This window comes from Strix uralensis, chromosome 21 (assembly GCF_047716275.1).
Source record: "Strix uralensis isolate ZFMK-TIS-50842 chromosome 21, bStrUra1, whole genome shotgun sequence".
Classification (NCBI taxonomy): Eukaryota; Metazoa; Chordata; class Aves; order Strigiformes; family Strigidae; genus Strix; species Strix uralensis.
Genome location: NC_133992.1, coordinates 9,788,980 through 9,815,373, shown reverse-complemented (window position 1 = coordinate 9,815,373; position 26,394 = coordinate 9,788,980). Strand labels below are relative to the sequence as shown.

Sequence of the window (26,394 nt, the reverse complement as noted above, 5' to 3'; positions counted from 1 at the left end):
GCCTAACAACCAGGCCAAACCCTCTCCTCAGAGTTTCAGCAAAGCCATTCTTCACCCTCCCCTCTGTGTTTGAAACCTACTAGTGAATTTTGTCCAGATATTCCTCCTACACTTAATCCCTGCTGTGCCCTCTCCCAAAAGCAGCGTTGGATAAAAGTGGAGGAAAACCACCATGTTCCTTGCTTAGCCACATAATCTTAAATATCTGAATCCCTTTACGCATTTACAAAGACAAAGCTGAAGGAGAAAGACAACCCCTGTCCTTGAAAGAACTAGCCAAGACAGCTTCCTTCAAATAGGCACTTGTGACAAGCACTGCCACATTACCATGCCATCAGTCTCCACACCCCAGAACAGCAGTGGACACTCCCAGGAATCTCTCACCCCAAGAACACTGATTTTTGTTCCGCACTAATAAAAAGCACAACTGTTTTCAGACACGTGCTTATGTTTCACAAGCTACACTGCAATATGGGAGAAAAATGACTAAAGGCAAAGCTATTTCACACTCATGCCTTCTCCAGATTTCCCACATTAGCTGGAAAAAAAAGAGGAAAAGCCAGAACACAAAAGACTGACAATCTGATCTCACCAGATGCCATTCAGCAGCACAGGGGGTTTGTGCCACAAGGGGATGGAGGGAAGGAAGCAGCAAGACTTCTACCTTTCATTGTTTAAAGTAAAAAAACCATCCCAGTTCTCACATCCACAAATAAAAGTCTTAAATCCTAGAATCGTTAAAAATTAGTATTACTTGGGGTGCTACAAATACACAAGCACAATAATTTCAGACTTCTTGTAGGTGGCATCTTTATTTAGTGGTTTGTTTTTTTTTTTTTTTTAAATTCTTACCATGTAGAGAAAACACAGATCCAAACAACAGTGCTTTAGAATACGGCTGTGAAAGCAGCACATGAGCCGAGGCGACTCGGCGAAGGGCAAGATTACAACTCGTACGGCCGCTCAACGGGAATACAGCAACAGCAGAAAGGACACTTGGAGCACAACAGCTGCCAGTTGTTTCAAACCAACATTCGAGTGCACGGGCTGGAGCAAACATTGAGAACCACGAGCAGCATCGCACACACTTTGACTGGCTGTAGTGTGCCCGAACCCATGTATGCGAAAAGATAAAAGTTTTAGGAACGTATAAATCTTCGAATGCAGACGCTGCCAACCGTTTCTTTTGCTGTAGCCAGGTTTGCCAGAGATTCTAAAACTCAAGGCATGATCTGCAAATAAAAAAAGGCCCAGGATGTTAAGATAGCTTCAAATAAGCCAGTAAAAGTTAGCAGTAAATGTCAATACTAAGAAGCTAATTAATCCGTACCGTCCAGACTGCTGCTGTTCACCCTGGACAGTACCCGAGCTCAGGCGCTGCAGCGGGTCAGCACATAGAATTGCTTTTCATTATTTCAGAGACAACATTTTCACCTAACTGAAGAACTACATCAAGGTTTGTCTTGGGACCGTCCGAAGATTTTTTTACATCCCAGAGGAAATAAAAAAGCTTCGTAAAATGAAAACGAATTTTAGGGAAGTCATTAGCTGGGCTCAATGATGATGATTCACAGGGAAACTGCAGAAAGACACTTTATTTCAGTCTGGAGCCACAGGAACACCGTAACTCGCACTGGCTGTATTCACTGCAGTCTGGGGAAGCCAAGTGCCTGCAAACTTGGGTGGATCAGGACACACAGACAGCTGACAGAAGGCAGATGGCACTAATACATGAGACTAGTTTAGGAGAGGTTCTTTGCCTCTAGATCAGAAAGGGTTTGGAAAAAAATCTTCTGGCTAGGCACAGTGTACTCTGGCAAGTGTAGGAAAGGGATAATCTAGCAGCACAATAGCTGGAGCCTGCTCTTGGTTACTCTTTCACTCTTAGGCTCCCTAAAAAATTCAAAGGTGAGTTTGCCAACCTCAATGCAGAGGCAAGCTATTAAAAGTGCAGAGGAAGAAAAGCTGGGCCTGTTCAAAGCCACGACATAAACCAGTTCTAAATGATGCAGCACTAAGTCAACGTGCAAAGATTTTTAATTTCTCTCAAACTCACTTTAACACAAAATATTCATCTTTTCCACAGCAGAGAGCCAGGTAATTCTTTCAGCAAAGCAATATTAATAGCCTGGGATTGCTGCTCAGTCTTAGGAAGATGGTTAACAACAAATGCTATTAGGAAAATTTTAATACCCATCCTATGCCTCACACAGTAAAGTTCTAAGGAGAGACTCAGTAGGCACTCACCACCCCTACTCGACCCTTGTCACAAGTCAAGTCTGATGAAAAAACTCAAGTATGTATTTCAGGGTTAAAAAGTCAGGAAATTTAAATAGAAGAGTCACATCTAAAAGCATGTCTCCTTGCATAACCATGTCCCCAACCACCTTATTAGCATTCTTTTCCAAAGCCACTGCTGGTAGGCAGTGACTTTTCCCAATTAAATGGCTCATTTTGCAGCCAGCAGCAACCCGCTTGGTTAATGGCACCTCTGGCCCTCATAATGCCCACTTAATGAGGACATTTTCCACCATTTAGCACTGCCAGATTTTGTCGAGCTATTAGTCACTGCAAAGCCTCAGAGTTTCACAATACTATCTGTGTGTAGCCAGAGCTTCTCTCACCACTTAATAACACTGCCACAGCAGAGGCTCATGTGCACCCCGTGCCCCAAGAAAGGGCGGTCAAACACGGAGCTATTACGATTTATTGATACCTGTACTCTTTAGCAGGTCACTGCCTTGGAGGTCAAGTTCTTCTGCCATCATGCTAACACCTAAACACAGCAGAAACCAACTAAAAAGTCACATTGTGCTCAATTATGTTTTTGCTTTTTATCTGCTGTGTTACCAGCTAGAACCTGATGCATGAGGAAGCCAGATAGTCTGGGGAAACAGCGAAGCATTCCACTGCTGCGTTTACTGCAAGTTAGTTAAGAAGGAATTTAACAAGACTTCAGGTTTTAGCATTGATTTTTTGCTTGGATTACTGAATTCAATGATTTCTTTCTTCATTATGCCTAAGACAATCTCATTATCTTGCATATCTGTGACATTTTTTTCAGTAGCGTTTTGTGTCAGACTGCAGTCGTACCAGAGCCTGTTTTGGTCTTACATAAAAGTGTAAGAGCTCAGCAGAAGTGTCTTGTTCTCACAGCTGCCCTGAGAAGGATGAACTTTGCGAGCTGAGAATGGCAGTTTGAATTAAGAAAGTTAATCAGAAGAGCGTTTTAAGATTGCTTACAAAAACGACTGCATAGCAAAATGGAGGAACCTGAAAGCACTCCACCTAAAGTAGAGATTTGTCAGCAAAAAATACTGAATTTTAAGTTCTTTCTGCAAGTATGCACTAGTAGACAAATAAAAAATTTTTATTTGTCTACGTCCCATAAGAAGTTGGAAGCACAAGATGTACCAACTCAATGACTTCCACCCAGACTGTTTTGGAAACACGCTGAGGTTTAGCACGTTTCCAAGAAATGACACAATACCCACCTTCAACATCTGAAGCAACTTCCCCAACTCAGTCCTGTTCTCAGAAGTAACTATAAAAAGAAAAAAGATCTTCAGTTTGGGTTTTTTGGGGGAAGGAGTATTGGGTTGGGTTTGTTTGTTTTGTGCCCTCCCCAAGCAAAACAAGCATGACTATAAAGCTGCATTTCAGCAGACTGCTGATTGCACCTTCTGCTCCAACTTCAGCACCCTTGGAAGTCAGGATGGTGTTGGCCGAGTGTTTTATTAATGCTGGGAACAGGGTGCAATTTCCTCCATAGGCCAAATCCACGCCCAACTGTTTCTAGATCATGCCAATACTTTGGAAACAACAATCTCCAGTGCCTGTTTCCCCTATCCCCTCCACTCCCAAGCGCAATTCTTGGTGTCTGCATAGTGCTAAACCCTGCAAAACTCAAGAGGTGCCCTTCCACAAGCAGCAAGCAAGGATGTCCTGCAGGCCATGAAGGACTGGTGAAGGCAAAAATAGAATTCAAGAATAGAGCTGTCACTTCTATTTGTCCTTGCAAAGAAAAGGAAGGACTCTCCCCTGATACAGTTAAAATTGACATAACTTTAACTGCTTTTCAAAGGAATTTTGCTCCATCTTCCGCTGATTCTCTGGAGAAAGAGATAATCATGGAAACAATGTCAAACTACTAATCTCTGAGCAGTTACAAGCTTCAGGCGCAGGAAGCCCCTTCATCTCTGATCCCTAATGATATTAACCTGTCAGGAGAGCAAATCTCAAAGGACTCAGGACTATTAGAATAAAGAACACAGAGTCTGCCGTTCCTCCATAACAATAAAATGTGATGCAAGAAACCTGAATTAGCTTTTAACATAGCGTGTTAGTAAAACATACAAGTTTTACTTCTAAACATAGAACATGACAGCAGAGAAGGCAGTGGTTATCTCTTATCTGTCACATAAACAAGGTATTCATTGTGAGAATGACTTCTGTACCCTGTCCCTCCTTCACGATTTAAGATTAACATTAAAAAGAAAAAACAGGAAAAGCAATAAATAACTGTAAGGTTGCTCATCATTCCTGAGTGCTCACAGGTTTCAGAGCACTAGCAAAGACACAGCCTTTTCCTTTCTGCCACCTAATGACACAAACGTGGCACGACAGCCACATCTGCAACACGAGCTGGGGCATGGAGCTATTCAGCAGGGAACAGGCACCCACTGCTGCTCACCTCAGGCCTTTGGGAAGACCTCCTGGGCCTGCCACGTCACGCTTTCTCTGAAAAAGGAGAAAACATATACAGCATTTATTTTATATATTTAGACACACTTCAAAGCCTGGTTACTGTTTCACTGACAACAGAAATCTGAAAGGCCTACTAGGAGAGGGAAGCTAAAGAAACAAATGCATAGCACGGGCGTATTTTCACTTTCAGGTAGGAAAAGGGTCAGGGCTGTCAGCATGCGACTCTCAGGACGTGCTCCCAGTGATGTCACCAACTTACCACGTGGCTCTACACAGATCATTTCAACTCCTTCTTCTGTAATACAAGTCTACGTACCAACAGGATCCTACCGTTCTCAAGGCTAAACCACCAGAAAGGCATGCACAGCCTCTCTGCTGCACATCCACTACAGGTCAAACACAACTCCTTTCTATTGTATTCCATACAGATCTCACGTTTAAGGCAATTAAAAAATAGGGAAGGTTTAATTTCTCAAGAGTTTCATATTAACAGGCCTCTTTATAAATAATGTCAGGCTATCAATCACTCTGAGTGCTCACGGGTTTCAGAACAAACGAGCGTAGAACATAGCCTGTCTCTCTCTGCCACCTCATGACACAAAGATGCCACAGTGGCCACCTTTGCAACGCCGGTGGCAGGTGGGAAAAACCCCACAAAGGCTGAAAGAAGGAGATAGCTACTGCTATTTGTAAGAACAAGATTGTATCACCTACTCAGAAGTAGTACTACAAAGGCATTTGGTGCACGTGCAGATTCTAAATGTAACACACAGCTTAGAGAGCTGACAAGATGGCCCAAGCTTACTTGCATTTGTGTTAAGCACCACTTACCCTTGATTCCTCAAGACAGGCAGCCTTTTTCACTTCACCCTTTGTCTTCTGCCAGGCTGAAGACAAATGAAAGAAAGAATGCAGTTATTAACAAACAAATGTTTAGCTGAATACATAACAACCTTCTTTGTGAACTGCACCACTTAACAGAAAACCAGAAGATTAAAACATAATTAAAAAATCGAATAGATTCACTTTAGTCAAATCTTTAAAAAGTTTCCCTCAAAAGCTGAAAAGGTGGCAGCCCTCACTCTTCTCCCCTCCATCACTGGAAGCAAGGCGTGTTTACCTGCATCCTAGTACCTTCCTAAACATCAGTTTATAAAACACCCGACCGGCCCCGAGCACAGCAGTGCTTGAAGCAAAGGGAGCACGGGACAGGGCCCAGGGGACCTGCGGGTCTCTCCCGGGCTGTGTGCGGCCACGTGGCTGCGCGGGGGACACTTTGTCCCGTCTGAGGCCCAGAAATCTGGGGAGGGGGAGCAGGCAAGGCTGGGGCCTAAATCCCGGTTTTCCTGGGGGTCACCCAGATCAGCACCTCACACGCAGGCAGCCCGCCCAGCTGGACACCGGAACCACCCGTACCTCCCGTCACACCTTCCTCCTCCTCCTCACCCCGCGCAGGGGCTCTGCGCGGCCGCAGCCATGTCCTCACGCCGCAGCCTTCCCTCGTTCAGCCACGGGGGAGACGAGGAGAAGCGAAATCGGCCGCCGCCGCCCAACAGCCGCCATCAGGGCCGGCCCTGAAGAAGCTTCGCTGCAACATGGCGCGGGAAAGGGGCCCTGGGGAGAGCAGCGGCGGCCGGGGCTGCACGGGCTCTGCCCGCAGGGGCCCTCCGCGGCCGGCCCCGGCTTCCCGCGCCCCAGCCCCGCCGTCGGCACAGGCCTCCCCGCTCGAGGGGCCGAAAGCCTCCCCCCGCCCCACAGCCCCCGCGCGGCTGCGGCCTCGAGGAACGGTGCGAGGGGAGCGGGGCCGAGGGACCCGCCGGCCGCCACCGCTCACCGCGCCGAGCTCCAGGCCGAGAGGGCGGCCCGGCGCCCGCCTCCCGCTTATATAGGGCGGGCGGGCGGGCGGAAGCGCCGCGGAGACACTGCGCAGCGCGTTCGCTCCGCCAGCGCCCCCTGGTGGGCGGGAGGACACAGAGCGGGGAGACACCAGTGCTGGGACCGGGGACACGGGACCGGGACCGGGACCGGGACCCCTGGCCCAGACCACGCTGGGCCTGACCCCCACCGCTGCACGACTGCCCTAAGCCCTCCCACAGTGTGTAAGGAGCTGGATTTCCCTTTCCTCAGCTGCACCCTGGCGTCCCCTGCACCCCATGGCGATGGCAGAGGTTGGACCCTGGGACAAAATGGGGACCCGTCCTCCCCCGTGATGGCTTGTCTTGTGTGTCCCCCCCTGCCCTGTCCTGCAATGCCCCGAGGGTCCCCAGGCACCCCTTCACCCCGCTATCCCTTCACCATAAACATTTGCCAGACTCCCCCCCCTCAGCTTCCCCTTTCACAAGGGAAGAAAGAAAAAGGATCACGAGGCCCTTTATTTGTCAAGAAGAAACGTGAGATACAAGAGGTTTCATGTGAGGTCACAAGCTCAGGAATAGGGAGGCCACAGGACAGAGGCACCTCCCTCCAACAGGGACAAACACAAGGACAGCAGCCGGGTCTGGCTCGGCTCCGTCTCCCCTTGCACCGCTCCGGACAACTTTATTTCGAGGCAGAGACTCCCTCCTGCAGCTGTGAGATCCCAGCGCAGCAGCAGAGCTGGGGGGGGCCCTTCCACAACCAGCCGGTGCTCCGGGTGCAGGGTCAGTCCCGCAGCGCCCGCGGGAGCGGAGCAGGACGCCCGTCGCCAAGCTGCTGGGCACGGCTGAGCCCGTCCCTAGGGCTCTACTTGCCCTCCGCTTTCCTCCGCAGCTCGTCGAAGATCTCTCTCTGCCGCCTTTTTTCCTTGGCACGGATGATGGTCATCTTGAAGAGCTTGCAGTAGAGCTCCATGGCGGTGGGGCTGTCGTCATTCCCGGGGATGGGGTAGGTGATCAAACAGGGGTTGCAGTTTGTGTCCACCACCCCCACCGTGGGGATGTTCATCTTGGCAGCATCCTGGATGGCCACGTGAGGCTCGAAGATGTTGCTGAGGGTGCTGAGGAAGATGATGAGGTCGGGCAGGCGGACGCCGGACCCGAGTTGGATGTGGGCGTTGGTGAGCAGGCCGCCCTGCCAGTAACGGGTGTGGGCGTACTCCCCGCACTCCCGCGCCGTGCTCTCGATCAGGTGGCAGAACTGGCGCTTGCGGCTGATGAAGAGGATGATGCCCTTGCGGTAGGCGATGTGGGCGGTGAAGTTGAGGGCCAGCTGGAGGTGTTCCATCGTCTGATCCAAGTCGATGATGTCCTGATCCAGGCGGCAGCCGAAGATGTAGGGTTCCATAAACCTGCGGGAGAGTGACACGAGGGGACGCAGGGACGAGGTGCTACAGGCATCGAGCAGAGTTTCGGAATGTGGTGTGGCCCCACAGGAACCTTCCCACGCTCCAGCTCCCAGCCGATCCCAGCAGCGCTCTCTGCAGAGCACCCCTCTGCTCAGCGCCCGTCACAGCTGGGCTCAGGGGGCTGCAGGCCTCGCACCCCACTCAGTGCCCACGCCGAGCGGGGTCCCTGGGCTTTGGCAGGGCATAACCATGCCCAGGCAGAACCATGGATCTGTGTTCCAGACCCAGACTGTCCTAGTGCAGCCCCCAAAAGGTGACACAGTCTAGAGAAACCCTCCTGATGTCACCAAGCAGGTCACTCACCTATGCCGACATCCCTTTTTATGCCCCAGGTGCACGCGGGCGTTGAAGAGATCTTTCAGGGAGAAGAGCTCCTTCAGGTTGAAGAAGTCGGGGTGGCTGAGAGGCTTGGACAGCAGACTGTCATCCACAGCTGAGAGAAGGAGAAACAAAATAAATCACTGTTCCCTCTTGTGTTTGCAAGGGATGAGCCGGGAGTGGAGAAAGGGCCCCGATGTGCCTGACAGAGTACACTTCACATTAGCTAGTAGCCACGGTTAATAATTGTGCTAGTAGCCATAGTTACCGCACATATGGGGACAATTATGAGGTTTCGAAACCTGGTTGAAGAAGCCTTTGAATTGTGGTTGAGGCAACCTTGATTACTGATAAGAAGTTTATTAAATACAAGCTTTGATCTCCAAACCTTAGACAACAAGCAGAACATCCTGGACCATAAAAGAGAATGTGAGGATTGTGTTGAGGATGCAGAACATCCTGGGCCATAAAAGTGAATGTCTGGATGACTTAACTTGGCAATGAAACTAACTTTTGAGTGTCCTGAAAGTGAACTACCTTCATTATAATACTAAAAACCACACCCACAGGTCAAAAAGATCCCTGCCCAGGTTAAGACCCTTCCCCTGAGCATGCATAGTAGAGAAGCATTATGTAAACATTATTACAATTGTATGCTAATCACTAGCCAATCAGTATCTAATGGGCATGCACGGAAAAGTACTAACTTCTGATTTGTGTGTATAAAAGGAGCATGAAAACCTGCTGTTGGTGTGTGGAAAAGTCCACCAAGCACCCAGGCCTGAATAAACACAATCTCTCTCCTGAGCCTGGTTCGTTGCACGCTGGGCATGAACCTGCTTTTCAGATAAGATGCCCACGGCCACCTGACTGCAACAAGGGCCTGGCGATACCGGCAAGGACATGGCTCAGTGCTGGACCCCAGATGTCGGCAGTGCCGGGGCCCAGCTCCGGGCCCCCCCCTCCTCCGTTACCTGAAATAAAGACTCTTGAAACCAGAAATTGGTTTAGAGAGGAGACAGTGCTTTACTCTGTGCAGGGTGCTAGGTGGAAAGCATCCACAAAACAAGCACCCCACACCAAAGAACTTCCAACTATTTATACACTCCAAACTATGTGATTATATATTTTCTATAATGATTATTGATTAGTTGCTTGTCGCTTCTATCCCTTATTGGTTAGTGACACACAGTGGGTTTTTAGCTCTGCGCGAGCTCAAAGGGTAAGGGTCTGCATTCGGGCAGGGGTCTTAAGCTGATTTACGTAAAATAATTTTAACAAGCTTCCACGTCCCAGGATGTTTCTCTTCTTCAAGGGCGGTAGCTCCTGATTAGAAGTTCCTTACTGATTGCTGTGGACAGTTTGAAGCACAGACTGACCTACGCTGTGCGTCCAGTTTGTCCTCGTGTTACCGTAAAAGCCTGCACAGGAACTCCTTAAGACTCGTTTTGGGGTTTTAGGAAGCAGGCATTGTGTACTGCAGTGCTGGATGCATGGGGATCATTCTGCCTAACGTCTGCACACTAAAACAGAGTTTACCCTTTATATACCTTAAAGACATGAATATTCATACATTTTCCAAGAAGTCTCCACCTATCTACTACATTTACATAATGCTGGAGTTGCAAAACTATACTACACATATGTGGGGGTCTCAGGTGATTGTCGGTGGTTGTTTGGGGAGTTAGCCCCCTACTTCTTTTTTCCTTTTATGGTCATGAGTCTTTTGGGGGCAATTTCTTCTCCTTGGATGTTTTCCAACTCTGTTGTCCGGTCAAGCTGTTCTATTTTATCTGCCTTGTTTGAGCATTTCTGCCAGGATGTATCTATTCTCAAGGTTAGGATCTCTTCCCTGTACATTTCAATCGCTCAGGCTTTGTTAAATACAAAGTTAAACATTGTTTTGTAAAAGAATTTCTTAATATTTCCTCCTCTGAGACTTCCAGGTATACACAACTGGGTACAACGTGACTACATAAGGTATAACAGAACGATTCTCTTATCACTAAATTGTTACAGGCCTCAACTTGCAGGCACCAGGCATCACTTGTATCTGATGAGAAACACTCATATGGGCAATGTGTCCTACGTGGCCTTGGGTGCGAGGAGAAGCATCTGTGGGGTCTGCAATGAGCGATGAGAAAGGGTTTTGCAGCCTACGACTCCCGGGAAACACCACACTCCTTCCCACGGGCAGCGAGCCCGTCAAGTTCCAGCAATTCCGACCAAGGCCTCTTGTTCAGGGTAACACCCCCCTCCCCGGGGAAGGGCCCGCTGCGCGGCAGCACTCACCGCTGGGCGGGGCCGGGACCGGGACCGGGACCGGGGCCGATACGCTGCTGTAGAGCCGCGGGGCTGCTGCGGGGAGAGAAACACGGGGGTCACACGGGTGGGGGGGGACCGAGCCGGGCCGGGCTGGGCCGGGCACGACCCGCTCACCTGCCCGCAGGAGCCGCGGCACCGCCATGCTCCGTGCCCGGCGGCCGCAGCGCGAGGAGGAGGAGCAGGAGGAAGGTCAGGCGGTGCCTTCCGCTTCCTGCGGGCGGGGGCCGGGCTCGGAGCGATCGCTGCCCGCCCGCAGCGTCTCGTTGCCGGGACAACGCGGAGCCCCGTCCACGTCCCCCATGTCCCTCCCGGAGGCCGCGGGCAGCGCCGGTCCCCGCACCAGCGACTGGTACCGCACCAGCCCCGGCCTCCCCGGCCGCTTCCAGCACCCCGCCTGCTTCCGCGGCTACGGGTGAGCGCGGCCCCCGGGCCCGGCTGCGGCCGAGGGCGGCCCCCCCGCTCCCCGAGCCCCCCCGGCAGCCCCGCTCCCCCTTTCTCTGCTCTCTCCCCCCGCAGGAAGCCGGAGCCTCCCCCCCGGTACCGGACCACCAACCAGGTCTACGGCAGCAAAGCCCCCACGGTGCACGAGGTGCCGGTAGGTAGGAGGGGTGCGGGGTGACCGAGGTCCCCCGGGGGTGTCGGGGGCAGGATCCCACCGATTTGGCCTCTGCACCACCCCCTGGCAGCGGACTCCCCAAAGCTGATGAAGTGCCCTTACGAGCGCACCCCAGCTCCCGCGCGTGGCAGGCACTATCGGTGGTGGCATTTAAAACGTTTTCCTCCCTTTTTCTCGCCCTCGCAGACCTCCTTCCACGTCACCTCGCACGCGTTTTCCAGTACTCTGGGACAGTGTGGCATGTACAGAAATAACGGGCTCAACACCTCCCTGGAGAAGAGCCACGTCACCGGCCCAGCCAACTTCATCACCAGCTCTGACCACCTCAACTTCCATCCCAGCTACAACCCCAACGCCCCGTCGCACTGTTAGATCTGCGGCGGTGGCAACGACAGCGGGAAGCTGCTTCAGTTTACTGCTGGCTGCCTAGATAAAACCCCCCAAAAACCCCAAAAAACCCCATAAGCAAGCAAACAGCACTGACCTTATCCTGAATCTCTTGCTAAGCTTCATCTGGACGCATGACAGGAGGCACAACACTGTCACAGTGTGGCCTGTAACCTCGTTTAGCAGCTATTTCACCAGGAATAATTATTTCCGTCGTGCCCCGTGTCATCAGGCTGGGACGGGGCACTCCTGTTAGAGCCCTCAGCTTCAAGTCACCCCTCCTGAACGCGGACTTGGCGTGGCACAGTTCATACCACTGAGGAGAGTAAAACTGCAGACTGTCAAGAAAATAATTCATGTGGCACAATAAGCAGCAGCAGATTAACACACATGCTTCACACTATTAACTGCCTAAGTCAGGATTTAATGAGAATTTTTCTCCCGAACACAGGAAAAAAAAAAAAATCTTTCCGTTTGGGAATGTGAGACTTGCTATTACAATGGGATGAATAGCTGCAAAATTAGCAGGTTAAAGGAAGTGGTGCATTTCTAAAAATAACCCCAGAAAAACCCCAACCATACAACAGTTTTACAGGACTCCTACCTAGTTAAGGTCACAAATTTAGCTTTGGGAGAAAAGCAGTTTAAATCCGTGTTATCAAAACTGAGCTCAGTAATTTGTTGGGAAAAACACAGCCACTTTGGTACTAGATGAAAATCACTACGGAATGAATGTTAATAGGAATAACACCTTAATTTATAAAGATTTAATGTGATTGAATGTCAGTTAAATAGCTCATATGAACCATTTTACTTAATTTATAGGCAGCATATAACTACTACAGCAATATACATTACATATATATGTATTCCCTTAACCTTCTCTCTCTTACTAATGATCCTTTAAACTCAGCTCATGGACCACAATCATTAAAAATTAAGATCTTTAAACTGTTTCTGTACTATTTAATGAATAACCAAACTGCATGTTTTCCAGAGGTATCCATTAAGCCTTTGGATTTCCTGTAGAAAGCACGTTCATCTTTCTTACCTCTCAAAGCTACTGTTTTAAGAAATTATTCAAATAAAGCCAACTAATAAAAAAATGTTTTCAGTTTTATTGTAACAACTGTAGTTACACAGCCAGTGAAACGGCACCATTTAGACAGTAACTGCACTAAAAGGAGCACCTTGGCACATTTGGCTTAAAAACTAGTCTTGAAGAGAAACCAGTCTGCCTGGTTATGGGTGAGAAAAGGCCCTACCTTACAGGTAGTGATAGTGTATGTTCAAAACGAGCATAGTACTGGTTTGTTTCTAAAAAAATTAAAAATGAGTGTAATAGGATGTCTGAGTACCGCTGCAAATAAGAATCTTCAAATGCTAGAAATATTTTCTATTTGTGTCATTTTTATATAGTCTTATAAACTGCACAGGACGCGTGACGATGATATAGTTAAACATACTGGCGAGGTAGAGGGATTCTGCTGAGTTAATGATGTCACTAAGGAAAAGCCTGAACTCCAAAACTGAACTGTGCGTCAGGCCTGTACTTGTGCCTTTTTTAAACATCCAAACCCCACTGTAGCTGCACGTTCCTGGCCCCACCAGCAAGATTTCAATGACATCTACCAAACAAATCCAGTTTTCACAGCAATGCCTTTGGTTATCTCCAACAGAATGGCTGGCGAAATTCACATTTGCTGAAAACACAGCAATACATTGGAATAAGTAAATATACTAAGCAGAAATGGGCCCGACAAGTTTACTTTTAAAATATTTAACGTATGAAAATAAATAAGCAACCCTCCATCATTCATTGCTAGTCTTCTGTTAGACTCTAGACAATACCTTGAGCTCCTCGTAACTTCCCTTTCTTCTCCTGAAATGAAAAATAACCTAAAGTGCAGAATTAACATAAACAGTTGTGACAATTTTACATATATTTTTATCCACAGTTTTTTCTGCAGGTAGAATAATTTAGGGGTAAGACTGCGTCTTAAAAATATACATTTAGTGGGTTTTGTCACATATTTTCCACCTGTTTTCATACTTCATCTAAAAACACCCACATCTTTTCTTCCTTGCCTTAATTTCTTCCTTTTTTTGTTTTATTCTTGAACTGAAACCAGTTCCTTTGAACAGTTTTGCAGGCAGTGTACCTTATGTCACCCTCATATAGACTGTATCCTGAGATACCGTACAAATTCAAAATATCATCCTAAAGATGGCAAGTTTTACTGCAGAGAACCTACCCAGACCAGTCTCTTTCTACTCTATCTTGAAAGCAAGACTTTCACATTTGCAGATAAAATTATGTGAGGCTGCACTAACAAACCAAGACAAACTGCTGTTCTTAAAGGTTTGAAAAATTAAAAAGCATATACATTAATAAAAGAAGTGGTGGCAGAGATGGTGTGTTTCTCGTTTAAAGCAGCTACATGTCAAAACACATCTTCCTAAAATAGCAGCAAAGGACTGTTTATAAAAGATTAAGGTAGTCCTTGTGATCCCCTGAGGATCCTTGAAGATTGCCCTTCCTGAAGCACAGACTAGTCACTGTGATAAAAATAAAACAATACACTTATTTTCAAAGTTCTGGGCGAGCACAGATTTGCCCGAGAACCCTGGTTATTGCAGTCAGAATGCTGTCACTTACCAGGAGCCAGAATAAAATATACTGAGCAGTTTAATAACATCCAAATGAGCAACTTCTCTTATTTTATTCTGAAAAATAAAATCATTGTGCATTTTTTAAATCAGCACTCATGAAAAAAAAAAAGTAACTTCTTTACATGCTTGAGTAGACCTGAGTTCCTGGTGCCATGCGTGTATCTACCACAGTAGATAAAGGATCACATTAATCTCAGGAGGGTTAAAATAGTGGAAAAGAGCTTGTTTTGGGCACTCACCAGAGCTACCGCTGGTGTGCTGAAGAGGGCCAGGAGGGTTGTATAGTCTGTGCCTACTCTAGGGTTGGCTGCCTGTTACAATCAGTATCAGTAGGGAAAAAAAACCACGCTTCTGGTACTGAATCTATCAACATTCAACCCTGAGAGATTTGTACTGCAGTCCCAAACTTGGTACTACACGCGTGGGACTCCTGCTCATGAATTTATTCTCACTCAGTATAATCCTTCTACAACCTTTAATCTGTAATGTGTGATTCCTTACTGCTCCAAGACACCAGACTTCTCTTTTTTGAATGACTGTAGAACTGTACCCAGAATGACGATAGTGCCAGCAGAGTCACAGTGTCCTTCTCATGGAATTCCAATTCCCGAGATGTTCGTTGACACACTCTTGAGAGTTCCAACCCCTGTGGGTGCTCGCTCCTCCTCAAGTCAGCAATTCTCACAGGACAAACTCTGGAAAAATCACTTGCTGAGACCAAATACGACTGGGAGGACTTGGAGGCAGAAAGGAACACCCACAGCATGTCGGTGCAGGAACACCAAGGCTGACAGGCTGTTTGGCACATCAAAGCAGCAGTCTTCCCTCCCTCCCGCCCTCCCACCCTTAGCTCAGAGGCGCCTTGCTTTCCAGGATAACCTCAGTGCTGGGTGCCACAACGTCCCCTGTGAACAAGAAAGCACGTTCATTCCCATCTCCACGCCATCAAGGGCTCTTAGACCCACTACCACCCATCTTCACGAGCGGGGCAAGAAGGATCGTGAGCTAATCCTGGAGGCTGTGGAAGCTGTGCTACAGAGGATGCTGTTCAGAGATACACCGAGGGCCTTCCAACTGAATCACAGATCTCACCTGCTAAACACTGCCTCAAAACCAGCGTCTCCTCTAATGGAGACTCCACTTCTTGACCACAAACACCAGGAAAGAAAACTGCTGTTAGGGTTTTGCTAAAATGACAAGCACCGTTCTCGACCCCAGAATCGACACAACTTTTTTTGCCTATGTACTTTGTGGGTTCTCCTTCTTCGTTTTTTGGTATTAAGAACAACATTCCCTTAGACAGCCACATCTTTAAAGATCTGGATTCTGTTTCAGCCACAAAGAAAGCACACACTACTGTCACATAGGAGATGACGGTGGGTGGCTGAAGGCGAGAGGAGGCAAGAAGCAAGATTGGCAGAGGAGCTGAGACCCTGCTCCCAGGTTCAGCTAACACAAACGCTGCGATCCCCTGCAAGGGTGACATCCTTTACTCACAGACCTTACTGGCACAAGTTAATTACATCTTCAGACTACAGTCAGGAAGGAAAAAAGCTAACACAAAAAGACTGCTCACTAAAGACGATGACACAAACCATAGGAGCACTCTGGTTTCATGGTCCATGGTCAGAACCCCATTTATTAAACATTATAAACTTATCAATGTACACCATTTCCTATATACAAATCAAGTTTATCAATTTTAAAAAGTGCTGTTTGAAATTAGGTTTTATTTAAAGCACAAGGTAATCGAAATTGCATCTTAATTGAGAGTGAATCAGTTCACGAGTAGCATTGAGAACACAGACACATCGACAGGGGCACAAGACACCTTTTAAGTCTTAATGTTGATTTACTGAAAACTTTGAGGAGAAACATTCAGCTTATTTTATACAAACAGTACACAGTGCTTCCATCATCTCTATTAAAATTAAGTATACAGTTTAATCCTTTTAAAGCAAGGTACTCTGAAAACTTCTATTTTAAAATACCAGCCTATTTACCTATTCCAAACAAAAGGCCCAAATCCTGCAACTGAATCGAGGCAGACAAAAATATATGCCTGTGTAGACGGACTCCAGGCACATGAGCTAAGTAAAAAACACTTTTCCAGGGTACCCTACCACAAAAATGAGATGATCTAGCATACTGATCTTTTAAACAAACCAACCAACCCACCCAAGGACTATAAAAAGGTGGCCGGACAGTAAGAAATGTCAAGTGACCACTATAAACATGTTTAAAATGTAACTGCACAACAGTATAAACACACAAAGGATGTTGTTTATTTCTCTACATGCCACAGTTACTTGTTCTACTCTATGCTACACCGTAGTTTGCCAATATTCTGCAAATGCGATCACACCAGGGGATACTACGCGATACCGGATCCTTTCTTGATTGCTTTTGCTCCATTTTGCAACATTAAGGCCAGCCTCCAGGAAGACTGCTGAAGTGACTGAGAAACAAAGTGATACTGAGTGGTAGTTTGGCTGAGAGAAGTTGTGTAGAAGACTAGATAAAGAGAATATCAGATCAATTCACAGGGACAAAGATGTAAGAACAAACTACTCAAAGGACTTCACTACACACAAATGAAAAGGAAAGAACCAGCCAACAGCTTAAATTCACACTTTTTGGATTTTTCAGTGAAACCAGCGTGGGGGCACTTTTTTTGTGATATGAACGTGCTACTTCCATCCTATTTAAAGTTAGTCCAAATAAAAAAGATAACAGTGAAAAATTGCTTTATTCTGGCTGCTGGAAACGGAGGCAGAGAAAGCGCTACCAGTATGAAAGAACAGTGCTGAAAATATCCTTGGCGTTTATATTAGGAACTTCCTACAGCAAACCTAGCTTTGTTCTATTGCACAAAAATTGTAAATGAACAAAAGTTCACAGAAACGTAGCATTTTAGAAACCACTTTTGAAAAAGGAAAGTAAGGGCACTCAATTCAAGAAAGTTTATCCAGGAAACCAAAAGCCAGCTCTGGGTAACTGCAGGGCATCCAAATGAGACTTGAGAATAACGAGGAATTGTTTCAGCCTTGCAGGCCCAGCAGTACGTAAATCTAGCAAAATCCACAGAAATCACGTTGTCTGAACAGACACAGCTCCTTCACTTTTCTCAAACTGCAACTGTGCTTGGAATCATCTGCTAGCGGGAGGTTTCGGGTATTCCAAAGGTACTTCCAGCAGCTGCTGAGATCGCTTTACACAGGACGTGCAGACAGACTGATTCCACTTTATTGACCCGAATTTGCATTTGTGTCTTCAAGGATGGATCCCCCCACCTACAGCTGCGCTGACTTCGCTGGAGTTCTGCTCACTGAACTCCCCAACCGTCCTCGGCGTGGGAGAACTGAGACCCCAGCGTAAAACCGCGACACAGGATTGTCCTAAGGCAGCTCGGATGTGAACAGATGTCAGATAATCTGCTTCAAAAGCACAGCACTGCTATCAAATGCTGTGTTTTCCTAGGATCTCTTAACAGATTGCCAAATACATTCTGCGTGCAAACAGGTTTCCTTTTGATATGATTAGAGGCCTCATAATTTAAAGCGTGATTAGCCAGTATCTTCTTATCTACAGTAACTACAGCATCCTGTAGTAATGCAAGCCCTAAAAATCATTATAAAAAATATTTCCTTAGAGCACTTTAAATAATTTACAAAATTCTACAAAAACTATGTATGTTTATCCATGATATCCCTGTTAAATAGAAGCATTTTTCACATTAGTGTGTATATGATATACAGATATCAGCATCTCCCACTGTCTCTCCTTCCATGTCTCAAGTTTTATCAAGGTAATTACAATGATAGTTATTTTCTAAAAAGACTGTTACTGTAAAAAAGGTGTACTTACATATTTGAAACATTTCTTTTCAAGGGGGAATCTGGGCAGTCCCCTGCGGGTACATCAGTAAATTTTGCACATGTTTTGTCTAAAACTTCCTGCCCTTGGCCCACTTCACAAGCAGTTTCCCTATTCTGCAGGACAGGTATTTTTCCTTCCAAACTGGAGCTGGATACCTGAATTTCTTCCTGCCTCTCACTGTCCTGGCAGGTAATTTTTTCCTTCTTAATGCACATCTGCCTACTGTTATCTGTACACGTTTCTCCACTAGTTTTATCCACTGTTACTGCTGTGACATTGAGTTCCTGCAGTGGGCAACCTGAACTTGGATCTGGCCTGTTGTCCTGCTGGTTATCCTCGCCCTTACTGCACACACATGTACTCTGCTGGGACGTGTCTCTGCTAACTTGATCTGCTTTTCCCACCACTATGCTGTGTTCAGGGCATGGGGGATCTAAATTTGAATCGGCCCAGCTGTCTCTGTGGGTATCTCCTTCCTCGATCCACATCTGTGTGTTCTCAGCTTTGGATGTTTCTCTGCTAACCTTATCTACTTTTACTGCTGCCACACTCTGCTCCTGCAAGGGGAGACTCGAGTGTGAATCCGAGCGGTCTCCCGAAGCATTAGCCGTCCCGCAACCCTCTGCTTCCTCTCTGATATACAAAGGAGCAGCCTCCAGTCTGTCACAGGTTTCTGCTACGTGGGGACTCGACACTTCCGCAGCGAGCTTCTGAGAAGAACTGGATTCTTTTATCGCTGTCGTACTCTCCCCACTACATTCACCTTTTGGCAAGGGGGCTCCTCTTCCCTGGCTGAGCACATCCGTATCCTGGGAAGTGACCTCCGCTCCTAACGCGCTGCTCTGGGCAAGCAAACGCTCTGCTTTCTGCCTTTTGTTCAAAAGCATGGATTTCTTCCTGTCCCGAGCATACTTGAGACCTGCGATAAATTTACTTGAAATTTTTAGGTGAAAAGTATTCTTTCTTTTAGATCTAGACTTTGCATTAATTACTTTTCGTACTTTACAACCTTCGCTTTTGCTGGTTTTAGGTGGGAGCGTTTTCTGCCCGGGCTGTGTATTAGGGACATCCTTTTTACCTGTTGTGTTTCCAGATAACTCACCACCAGCAACACCTTTAACCCCCACTGCACCTTGCTTAGCTTTTGACTGACCAGTAGTATGAAGACTAACATTCTCTGCAGCAGAAGCAGATCTCCCACTGCCGTGTAACATTGCACTTTTCCCTTCCATTCTCTGAGAGTTCTTCAACTCCTCAGTTTGCTGAGACACCTCAGTCTTTTTACTCTGACCCAGCATGAGGTCAATCTCACTTTCGACCGGCTGTTGCTTTGCTTTTCCTTTATTACTAGTTTGTTTGGTCACTCTCAATAGGTCCAGAGTTGCATCATCTTTCGGTGCCTCTGAATTGCTTGCAGAGTCTTTAGCCTTTTCTGCCAAAAACTTCCTAATTTCTTGTTCGATGCTGTCGTCGCTGTCCACTGAACTACTGTCATCAGCGTCTGACGCAGCTGTGAAAGCACATTTTTTATTTTTAGCTACCTGCAGGTTATTCGGGTTTGAAACTGATTTAGGTTTACATCCTTTTTTAAGCTGCAAGTTAAACTCCAAGTTCTTCATGGTTTCTGGTTTTTCACTGGGAAGTTTGATATTTATGTTGTCTGGAGGATTTCTGATGGCGTTCTCTTTCACAGCTTTTCTAGGTTTTGAGAGGCAGCTTTTCAGTAGCACGGGATTTTTACATTTGCACTCGTTTTGTTGGAGGCCACTAAATTCATCCAGCAGCTGAGTTTCTGTCTCGCTAAATCTGACCCTCTTCTTGCACTGAGATTTCTGGTCCTTGGACTTCTTCTTTAATTTTCTTTTAGACCGTAAAAGGTCCTTGATAGCGCTATCAAGGTCCTCATCACTATCTAGAGAACTGCTCTCATCATCCGAACCATCCCTCTCTTGAGTTTGGATGGTATTTTTCATAAGGTTTCTTGTGCTACTCTGAACCTGCATAAAAGGGTTTACAGAGTCCAAGGCCACACATCTGCCAACTGATCCGGATAATTCGGAAGACACCGGCTGCTGCTGCCTAGTTTCTTTGCTACTGAGCCTTTGAGCATCACAGAGTGCTGCGGGGCTGCTCAGGGCACACTCCTCTTGGAGCACAGGAAATTTTGAGTAGTTACCTGGCTGGAAAAGTCCTGTCTCCAGCTGTACGGGTGTTTTTGATGCACCTTGTTTCGCTATTCTGCCTTCCCTTTTAAGTCTCCTTTTACGACTCAGAGACAGCTTCAGCGTTTTGGGAAGAGAAGGCTCAAGGGTACTAGTGAGGCTGTTTTGATCAGAAGGCAAAGGCATCTGGATTGAGTGTGACAGGCTGGGAGGCTTTGTTCCAAGGTTTTCTGACTGTGCTTTCAGAGCCAAAAAAGCCCTGATTTCTTGCTCTATACTATCATCACTGTCCACAAGGCTGCTGTCACTTTCGCAACGGGAGGAGGAGAGAAGCTGGGGAGAAAAGAAGGAGTCTGCAGCCAGTGATCTGTTGTCACTTCCCATTTGGGATGGCATGATTGTTTTGGAAATATCAAGGATTGCTTCTGCACACATGAGTTCTGCAGATGTGTCCGCTCTGCAAGAGGCCTGCAATGTGAGCTCGCAAGCAGCAATCTTGTTTTCCGGAGGTGCAAAATGTCTAGCTTTTTTCAGTGGTTTAAACAGCTTGTTAAATTCATTGCTGGTACTTTCTAATTCTGTTGACTTTGAATTAATTTCTTTTCTCTTGTTGCTTATAGGGCTTTTATGGATTTCTGGTGAGGCACTTTTTGTTGAGCTAATTGTCAGGCTTGCAGAAATGTCCGCCATTCCCTTTGTATCAAATTGTTCCCTCTGCAAAGGGACACAGTCTGTTGCATGACCTGCCTCCTTCCTGATTTTCTCCAGCTGATAAAGCTGAATGGCTTCTTCAATGCCATCATCGCTACTCGAGTCAGACGTGGGCATGCTCTCGTTCATAAGCGCTCCCCTCGTCTCCCAGTAATTAGCTCCACTTTCTTCATTTTGCTCCACTAACCAGGGCTGGCTGGCAGTGGCCATTTCTAGGTATGCTTGGTTCACCTGGCTGAGATCACCAGGCTCTTCTTGGATTTTAGACTGCAAACACTTGGACTGCGTGCTGGTTTTCTGTAGCTTGGGATGGTGTCTCAAGAGGAGCGCGTTACAACCTTGCTTTATAGCACCACAGTTTTTGTTTGGTGTTTCTTTGTTGCATTTTAGAACAGATCTCACATGGGAATCCTTTTTATCCTCCCCAGTCACACACTTACTAATTTCTTGCTGCTTCTTCTCGTTCAAGAACTGCACTATTTCAGCTTGTATGCTCTGTTCAAAAGAGTCATCGCTACTGATGCTCTGAGGGGAAGCAGGCTGTAGCCTTTTACCGATGCCCAGGTGGTCAGACAGGTACTCTTCAGAGAGCATCTCAGCTTTGAATTTCACAGGGAGAAGGTTACTAGCCATTTTGTTCTGGGAGAATTCTCTTTTAAACCTTTTGTCTCTGCTTATATTCTCAGAACACTCCGCGTCCCTTTGTAACGACTGGTCGCTTTTGCTTTTTGCTTTCAAGTACTCTTGAATGGCTTCTTCTATACCTCGGTCGACAGAATCGTCGCTATCGGAATCGAGTAAGAGAGTCCCAAACCCCACATTCTCTTCCACTTCAGTGTCATCCGAGTCAGCAGGGCAACCACACTTGGTATATTGAGGATGCTTCCGTAGCAAAGTGGTGCTCGATGGGACTCTGTTACTAGTGCCTTTTTCTCCCTTTTGTTTCTTCTGCATAATACAATCATACTCATTGTTCATACCCAGGGGAGACTCTTGACTTTGCAGGTTGTTTATGATCATCTGAACTTTTGCACTTACAGAGGTTCTAGAGACGTCCCCTTCAGATTCAGAGAAGCAAACGGGGTATCTACAATTCCTTGCTGGTCCAAAGGACTCCCATTTTGTCTGAAGAGCTACCAGAGGAGAAGCATTCATAAGGAACATTCTAGCAGACAACAGCAAAGTCCACAACGGAACAGTTTTTCAGACTGGTCTCTCTTCCATCCTACAATAAAGAAAGAGAAAGGTATTTTTTATTATGCATCTACCCTCTAAAGTTCCATGTAATAATACTGGTAACATACATTGTACATTATTAACACTCAGACTTACTGTGCCAGATAATCACAAGAGCTACTCCTCAACATCGCTTTAATGGGTAAATCAGTCACTACTGCCATTAAGGCTAAGACAGACCACTCACCATTTGTGGTTTTCAGTATTTTCTGGCACAACCATAATGCAACTCAGGTAATTATCTTCACTTCCAAAACTCTTCCTGCCCTTTTCATCGAAGGTCACGCTCTCTTTTGCGCATGCTCCTAAATACCCACCTATTGTCAAGACCCACAAAGAATCACTCTGATGACACTTCAGTGCACAGGCGTGTGTGATCCCCTTCTGCACTAACGTTGTCTGAATATTTTTGCAATGAACTTTGTGGCGAGAAAGAACAATTTTAAGGGAAATTTTCATAACAAAGTGGAACTGGTGGGAGTGGAGAACCCTGCAAAATATTCTGCTCCCTGTGTTTCCTTTGGCACAATTGCCCTTTTGAAAGAACTCCCGCCATGCATAGCTCAGCTTTTCAGTTTTACAACGAAAACAATGTTGGCTATGTCCACATGGTATATAACTGGTGGATGTGGAGCAAGCCTGCCCATGATCTGAGATGGTGGAGCACAAACCAACGCTTATTCAAAGCGCAGAGTAACTGCGTTAGCACGCCTGGACGCACACACTAGCCCATGACAGCTTTTACCAGTTCTGGCTTGGCATTAAGTGTGCACAACTGAGGGACTTGGGGCAGCTCAAAGAAGAGGAAGGGAAGCTTATTTCTTCCTGAACCGTACTACAGCAATAACCCCAAGACATCAATCATTCTGGCCTCGCTGCAGGATAAAAGCTCTTGCTAAATGCAAATCTTTAGGAGTTTGCAAAAACACAGTGAAGATTACTAACTACTCTTTGTATTACAGTAGAAAAGCCAGAACGAAGCCGTTTCGTGGAACAAAAAAAGCCATCCAGAAAATGCCAGATAACGTCCCAAAGAGTTCACAACTTCCACGTCGTCCCATGAGGGCCGAAGGTTTCACCTGCAGCACCGTTGGGTAGGATCAAAACAGTCTGGCGGACACAAGGCATAGAGCACCCCCAACAAAACACTACAGCGGTTGGGCGGTTCTCCAAGGCCGATGCGCCGTCTCCCCCACACACCCAGAGTGGCACCGGACTCCACCGACTACAGAGACACGTTTCTGCCTCCGAATCCTCTCTGACCTTGCCCTTGTCAATTATTCTCTAGGGCTGGTTTCAGATTAATCAGCGGCAATAAATATTTTATAGAATTAATGATTCTAAACTTTGAAAACTTGTATTTATTTGCTACTGAGAATAAGGTAACAGACAACCAGGGAAGATAATTCTTTATCACTTTTAAAAAGAGCGCGGTGCTCCAACAAAGAACATAGTATAACATGACAAATGCTTTTGTCAAAATTATTCTGGGACCTGCGCTCGGGGAGCAGTTTTATTGCCATCTTGTTAGTAGACTACAATATTCTTGAAATGTTATTGACCAAGGCAGGGTCGGCCTGGACATGCCTTACATGACGTCTGCAGAGCGGTTCGCTCCGAACACACCACTAATAACGCTTTTGCTGCTTCGTTCGCTGGTTCTCCGCTGCGGAGCATCTTAGCAGAATACATTTTAACTCAAGCTCTGGGGCATCCATTTCTGATTTTCTTTTCTTCAGTGACAATTCACCTCAAAGCATCATTCCTACAGAATTAAAATTTTGAGTACAGTGCTCAAGAACATCCCTCCTTGCTGGCTGCTGGCCGGAGCGACACAACACATGCTGTTTTAATTTTCACCTTTTAGTCAACTGAAGATAGTTTAGGCTGACTTCTGCTCTACCCGTGCCAATAAAGCGCAGTGCTCCCGACCGCTCGCGTATTCGCCCATAACTAACCGGGGAGGCACCTCCCAAGCAGCTCGACACGACCCGGGTCAGAACCCCAACTTTCAAACATGTGAATGAACGCACAACTTCTAAAGCAGCCTCCAACACATTCACTAGGGCAAACATAAATCAAAAACATTTTTCCTTGTAATAAGCAGCTAAGGATTGAAGAGACAGAAATTAGAATACCTAATTATCCTGAAGAAATGCAATTAACACACTTAAGCTCCCAGCTTCATTAGAAAAACCCCACAACTTATTTCCTATTAACCTATTTCCACAGTTTCCAGGTAAGGGGCAGGTACCTTCGTTATCCTACGCCGGGATTGTGGTCGCCCTGCAAGAATTACACGGGACTGGGATGAATCTTCCTGCCCCAGCAGCGCTTCAGGCCAGGGCACCCACTCTGGGGTGCGGGCTCTGAGGGGGCACCCAACTGAGGGCACCCACGGAGAGCGTGAGGGGACATGAGGGGACACACACCCGAGGGCACCCACCGAGGGTGTGAGGGGACATGAGGGGACACCCACGGAGGGTGTGAGGGGACATGAGGGGACACACACCCGACGGGACTGCACCCGCTGAAGGTGAGGGGATACGAGGGGACACCCTCCCGGCAGGATGGGGGGGGGGGGTATAACCTCCGGAGCTCTGTGAGGGGACACGAGGGGACACCCGCCCGTGGGACACCCACCTCGGGTGTGTAAGGGGGCCACCCACCCGCGGGGGACGCCCGGAGGCGGCGTACCCGGGGCCACCGCCGCGGGGGGCCCCGCCCGCTGCCCGCCGGCTGCCCGCGGCCGGCCGGGCCCTGCCCGCGCCGCCATGGCTCCCCCTTCCCGCCTTCCGCCGCCCTCGGCCGGCCGCGCCGGGCCCGGACCTGGGCCTCGGCCTCAGCCTCGGCGGGGCCCTCCCCGCCCCGCCCGACCCCCCCCCCCGCGCTCACCTGCCGCCGCCGCCGCCGCGGGGGGAGGCCGAGAAGAGGGGGGTGGCGGTGGTGGTGGTGGCGGCGGCCGGCCCGGGCTCGCCGCTCCGCCGGGCTCCGCTCCGCCGCTGCCCGCCGTGCTGGTGCAGGGGCGGGCGGCGCTTCCTTCCCTGCCCCCGGGGAGCGGGAGGCATGCGCCGCAGGGCTCCGCCGGGGAGGCGGGAGCGACCGCCCGGCCCTCAGCGGCCGCCGGCTCTGCCCGCGGGAGCGGTGGGGCAGGGAGGGGCCGGGCCGGGCGGCCCCGGCGCCGGGGCACAAAGGCAGGCGCGGCCGCTCGGCTGGAGCCCGGCAGCGGCGCGGAGGGGAGGGCGGGCAGGAATCCGCCAGGCAGGCGCCCGCCGGGGAGGAAGGGGCACCCCCCCCCCCCCCCCCCCCCCCCCCGCTCCCGGCCCGGGGGAACCGGGGCCTTTTGCAGACCCAAGGCAAGATTTGGGCCCCAACCCCTGACCCTGCAAACACCGACCAGCTCTGTGCCGGTGGGGGCTTTAAAAACGAACGTACCGGGTGTTGGCGGCGTTTACTTTGGAGGCGAGAGTCGAGTACAACGCGCAGGAGGAGAATCACTGGTCGCGCTCCCTCGGGGGTGCGGTGGGGGCTGCTAAAAGGTGGGGAAAACTCAAAACATCGCCAAAACACGCCACCGGCTGTCCCAAACGCAAAGTTTGAGGATGCAAAACTAGAACTAAGAGAGCTGAGGCCTGTTTTTTTTTTTTTTTTTTTTTTTCCCCAGAAGCTGAAGCAATTAGTGCGTTGGAGATTTCATGTAGAGAAACAGCAAAGTTTTAGTGCTCCGTTTCTTCTCTGTTTTGCTGGCGAACAGGCTTTCCCCGGGGATGTGCTGCCAGTCGTGTCCTACCAACCCCGTGCTCCCTGAGAAGAGCCAAGCTGCCAAATCCTTCTTTTCAGGACACCCGTTTCAACCCGCTCATTCACTAAAAAAACACAGAGTGAGTCATAACTCTCGGTTTGTAAATCTTCACAAGCATTTCCATTCCTAGTTTCTAGAAAACCTGGTGCCTTAACCCAAAGTGCTGCGTATTTTCATTTCGCCAGTGCTTTTTTCTTTCCCCGTGGTGCATGAATACCTGTGATGCTACAGTAGAAACCAGCATCTTTTGGCTGGG

At 48.0% G+C, this 26,394-nt stretch overlaps 3 protein-coding genes, 1 long non-coding RNA gene and 2 other non-coding genes across 9 annotated transcripts; 1 reads left to right on the top strand and 5 right to left on the bottom strand.

Moving 5' to 3' along the window:
- Positions 1-785: 785 nt before the first annotated feature.
- LOC141952957 (uncharacterized) lies at positions 786-6,548 on the bottom strand. 2 transcript variants are annotated; one of them, XR_012631820.1, is made up of 5 exons: positions 6,124-6,548; positions 5,539-5,594; positions 4,694-4,740; positions 3,495-3,544; positions 786-1,232 (listed from the first exon to the last, which is right to left on the bottom strand). It is a non-coding gene; the product is annotated as an uncharacterized LOC141952957 (long non-coding RNA). The 2 variants fall into 2 exon arrangements; XR_012631821.1 differs by having other exon boundaries at positions 6,154-6,548.
- LOC141953219 (small nucleolar RNA SNORA17) lies at positions 4,521-4,654 on the bottom strand. Its single transcript, XR_012631886.1, has one exon. It is a non-coding gene; the product is annotated as a small nucleolar RNA SNORA17 (small nucleolar RNA).
- LOC141953218 (small nucleolar RNA SNORA17) lies at positions 5,215-5,347 on the bottom strand. Its single transcript, XR_012631885.1, has one exon. It is a non-coding gene; the product is annotated as a small nucleolar RNA SNORA17 (small nucleolar RNA).
- A 513-nt stretch (positions 6,549-7,061) lies between the features above and the next one.
- Positions 7,062-10,852, bottom strand: MRPS2 (mitochondrial ribosomal protein S2). 3 transcript variants are annotated; one of them, XM_074891092.1, is made up of 4 exons: positions 10,787-10,852; positions 10,640-10,705; positions 8,333-8,462; positions 7,062-7,972 (listed from the first exon to the last, which is right to left on the bottom strand). In XM_074891092.1, exons 1-4 carry the CDS (start codon positions 10,812-10,814, stop codon positions 7,429-7,431), a joined length of 768 nt encoding a protein of 255 aa, XP_074747193.1. In that variant the 5' UTR covers positions 10,815-10,852; the 3' UTR covers positions 7,062-7,428. The 3 variants fall into 3 exon arrangements, with proteins under 3 accessions (XP_074747193.1, XP_074747194.1, XP_074747192.1); XM_074891093.1 differs by having other exon boundaries at positions 10,640-10,702; positions 10,787-10,826; XM_074891091.1 differs by having other exon boundaries at positions 10,640-10,814.
- On the top strand, positions 10,784-13,065 carry PIERCE1 (piercer of microtubule wall 1). The gene is made up of 3 exons (XM_074891094.1): positions 10,784-11,084; positions 11,189-11,267; positions 11,475-13,065. Exons 1-3 carry the CDS (start codon positions 10,813-10,815, stop codon positions 11,658-11,660), a joined length of 537 nt encoding a protein of 178 aa, XP_074747195.1. The 5' UTR covers positions 10,784-10,812; the 3' UTR covers positions 11,661-13,065.
- Positions 13,066-15,956: 2,891 nt separating this feature from the next.
- On the bottom strand, positions 15,957-25,370 carry PPP1R26 (protein phosphatase 1 regulatory subunit 26). Its single transcript, XM_074891090.1, has 2 exons — positions 25,232-25,370; positions 15,957-22,325 (listed from the first exon to the last, which is right to left on the bottom strand). The coding sequence occupies exon 2, from the start codon at positions 22,262-22,264 to the stop codon at positions 18,212-18,214; it is 4,053 nt and encodes a 1,350-aa protein (XP_074747191.1). The 5' UTR covers positions 22,265-22,325; positions 25,232-25,370; the 3' UTR covers positions 15,957-18,211.
- Positions 25,371-26,394: the final 1,024 nt, after the last annotated feature.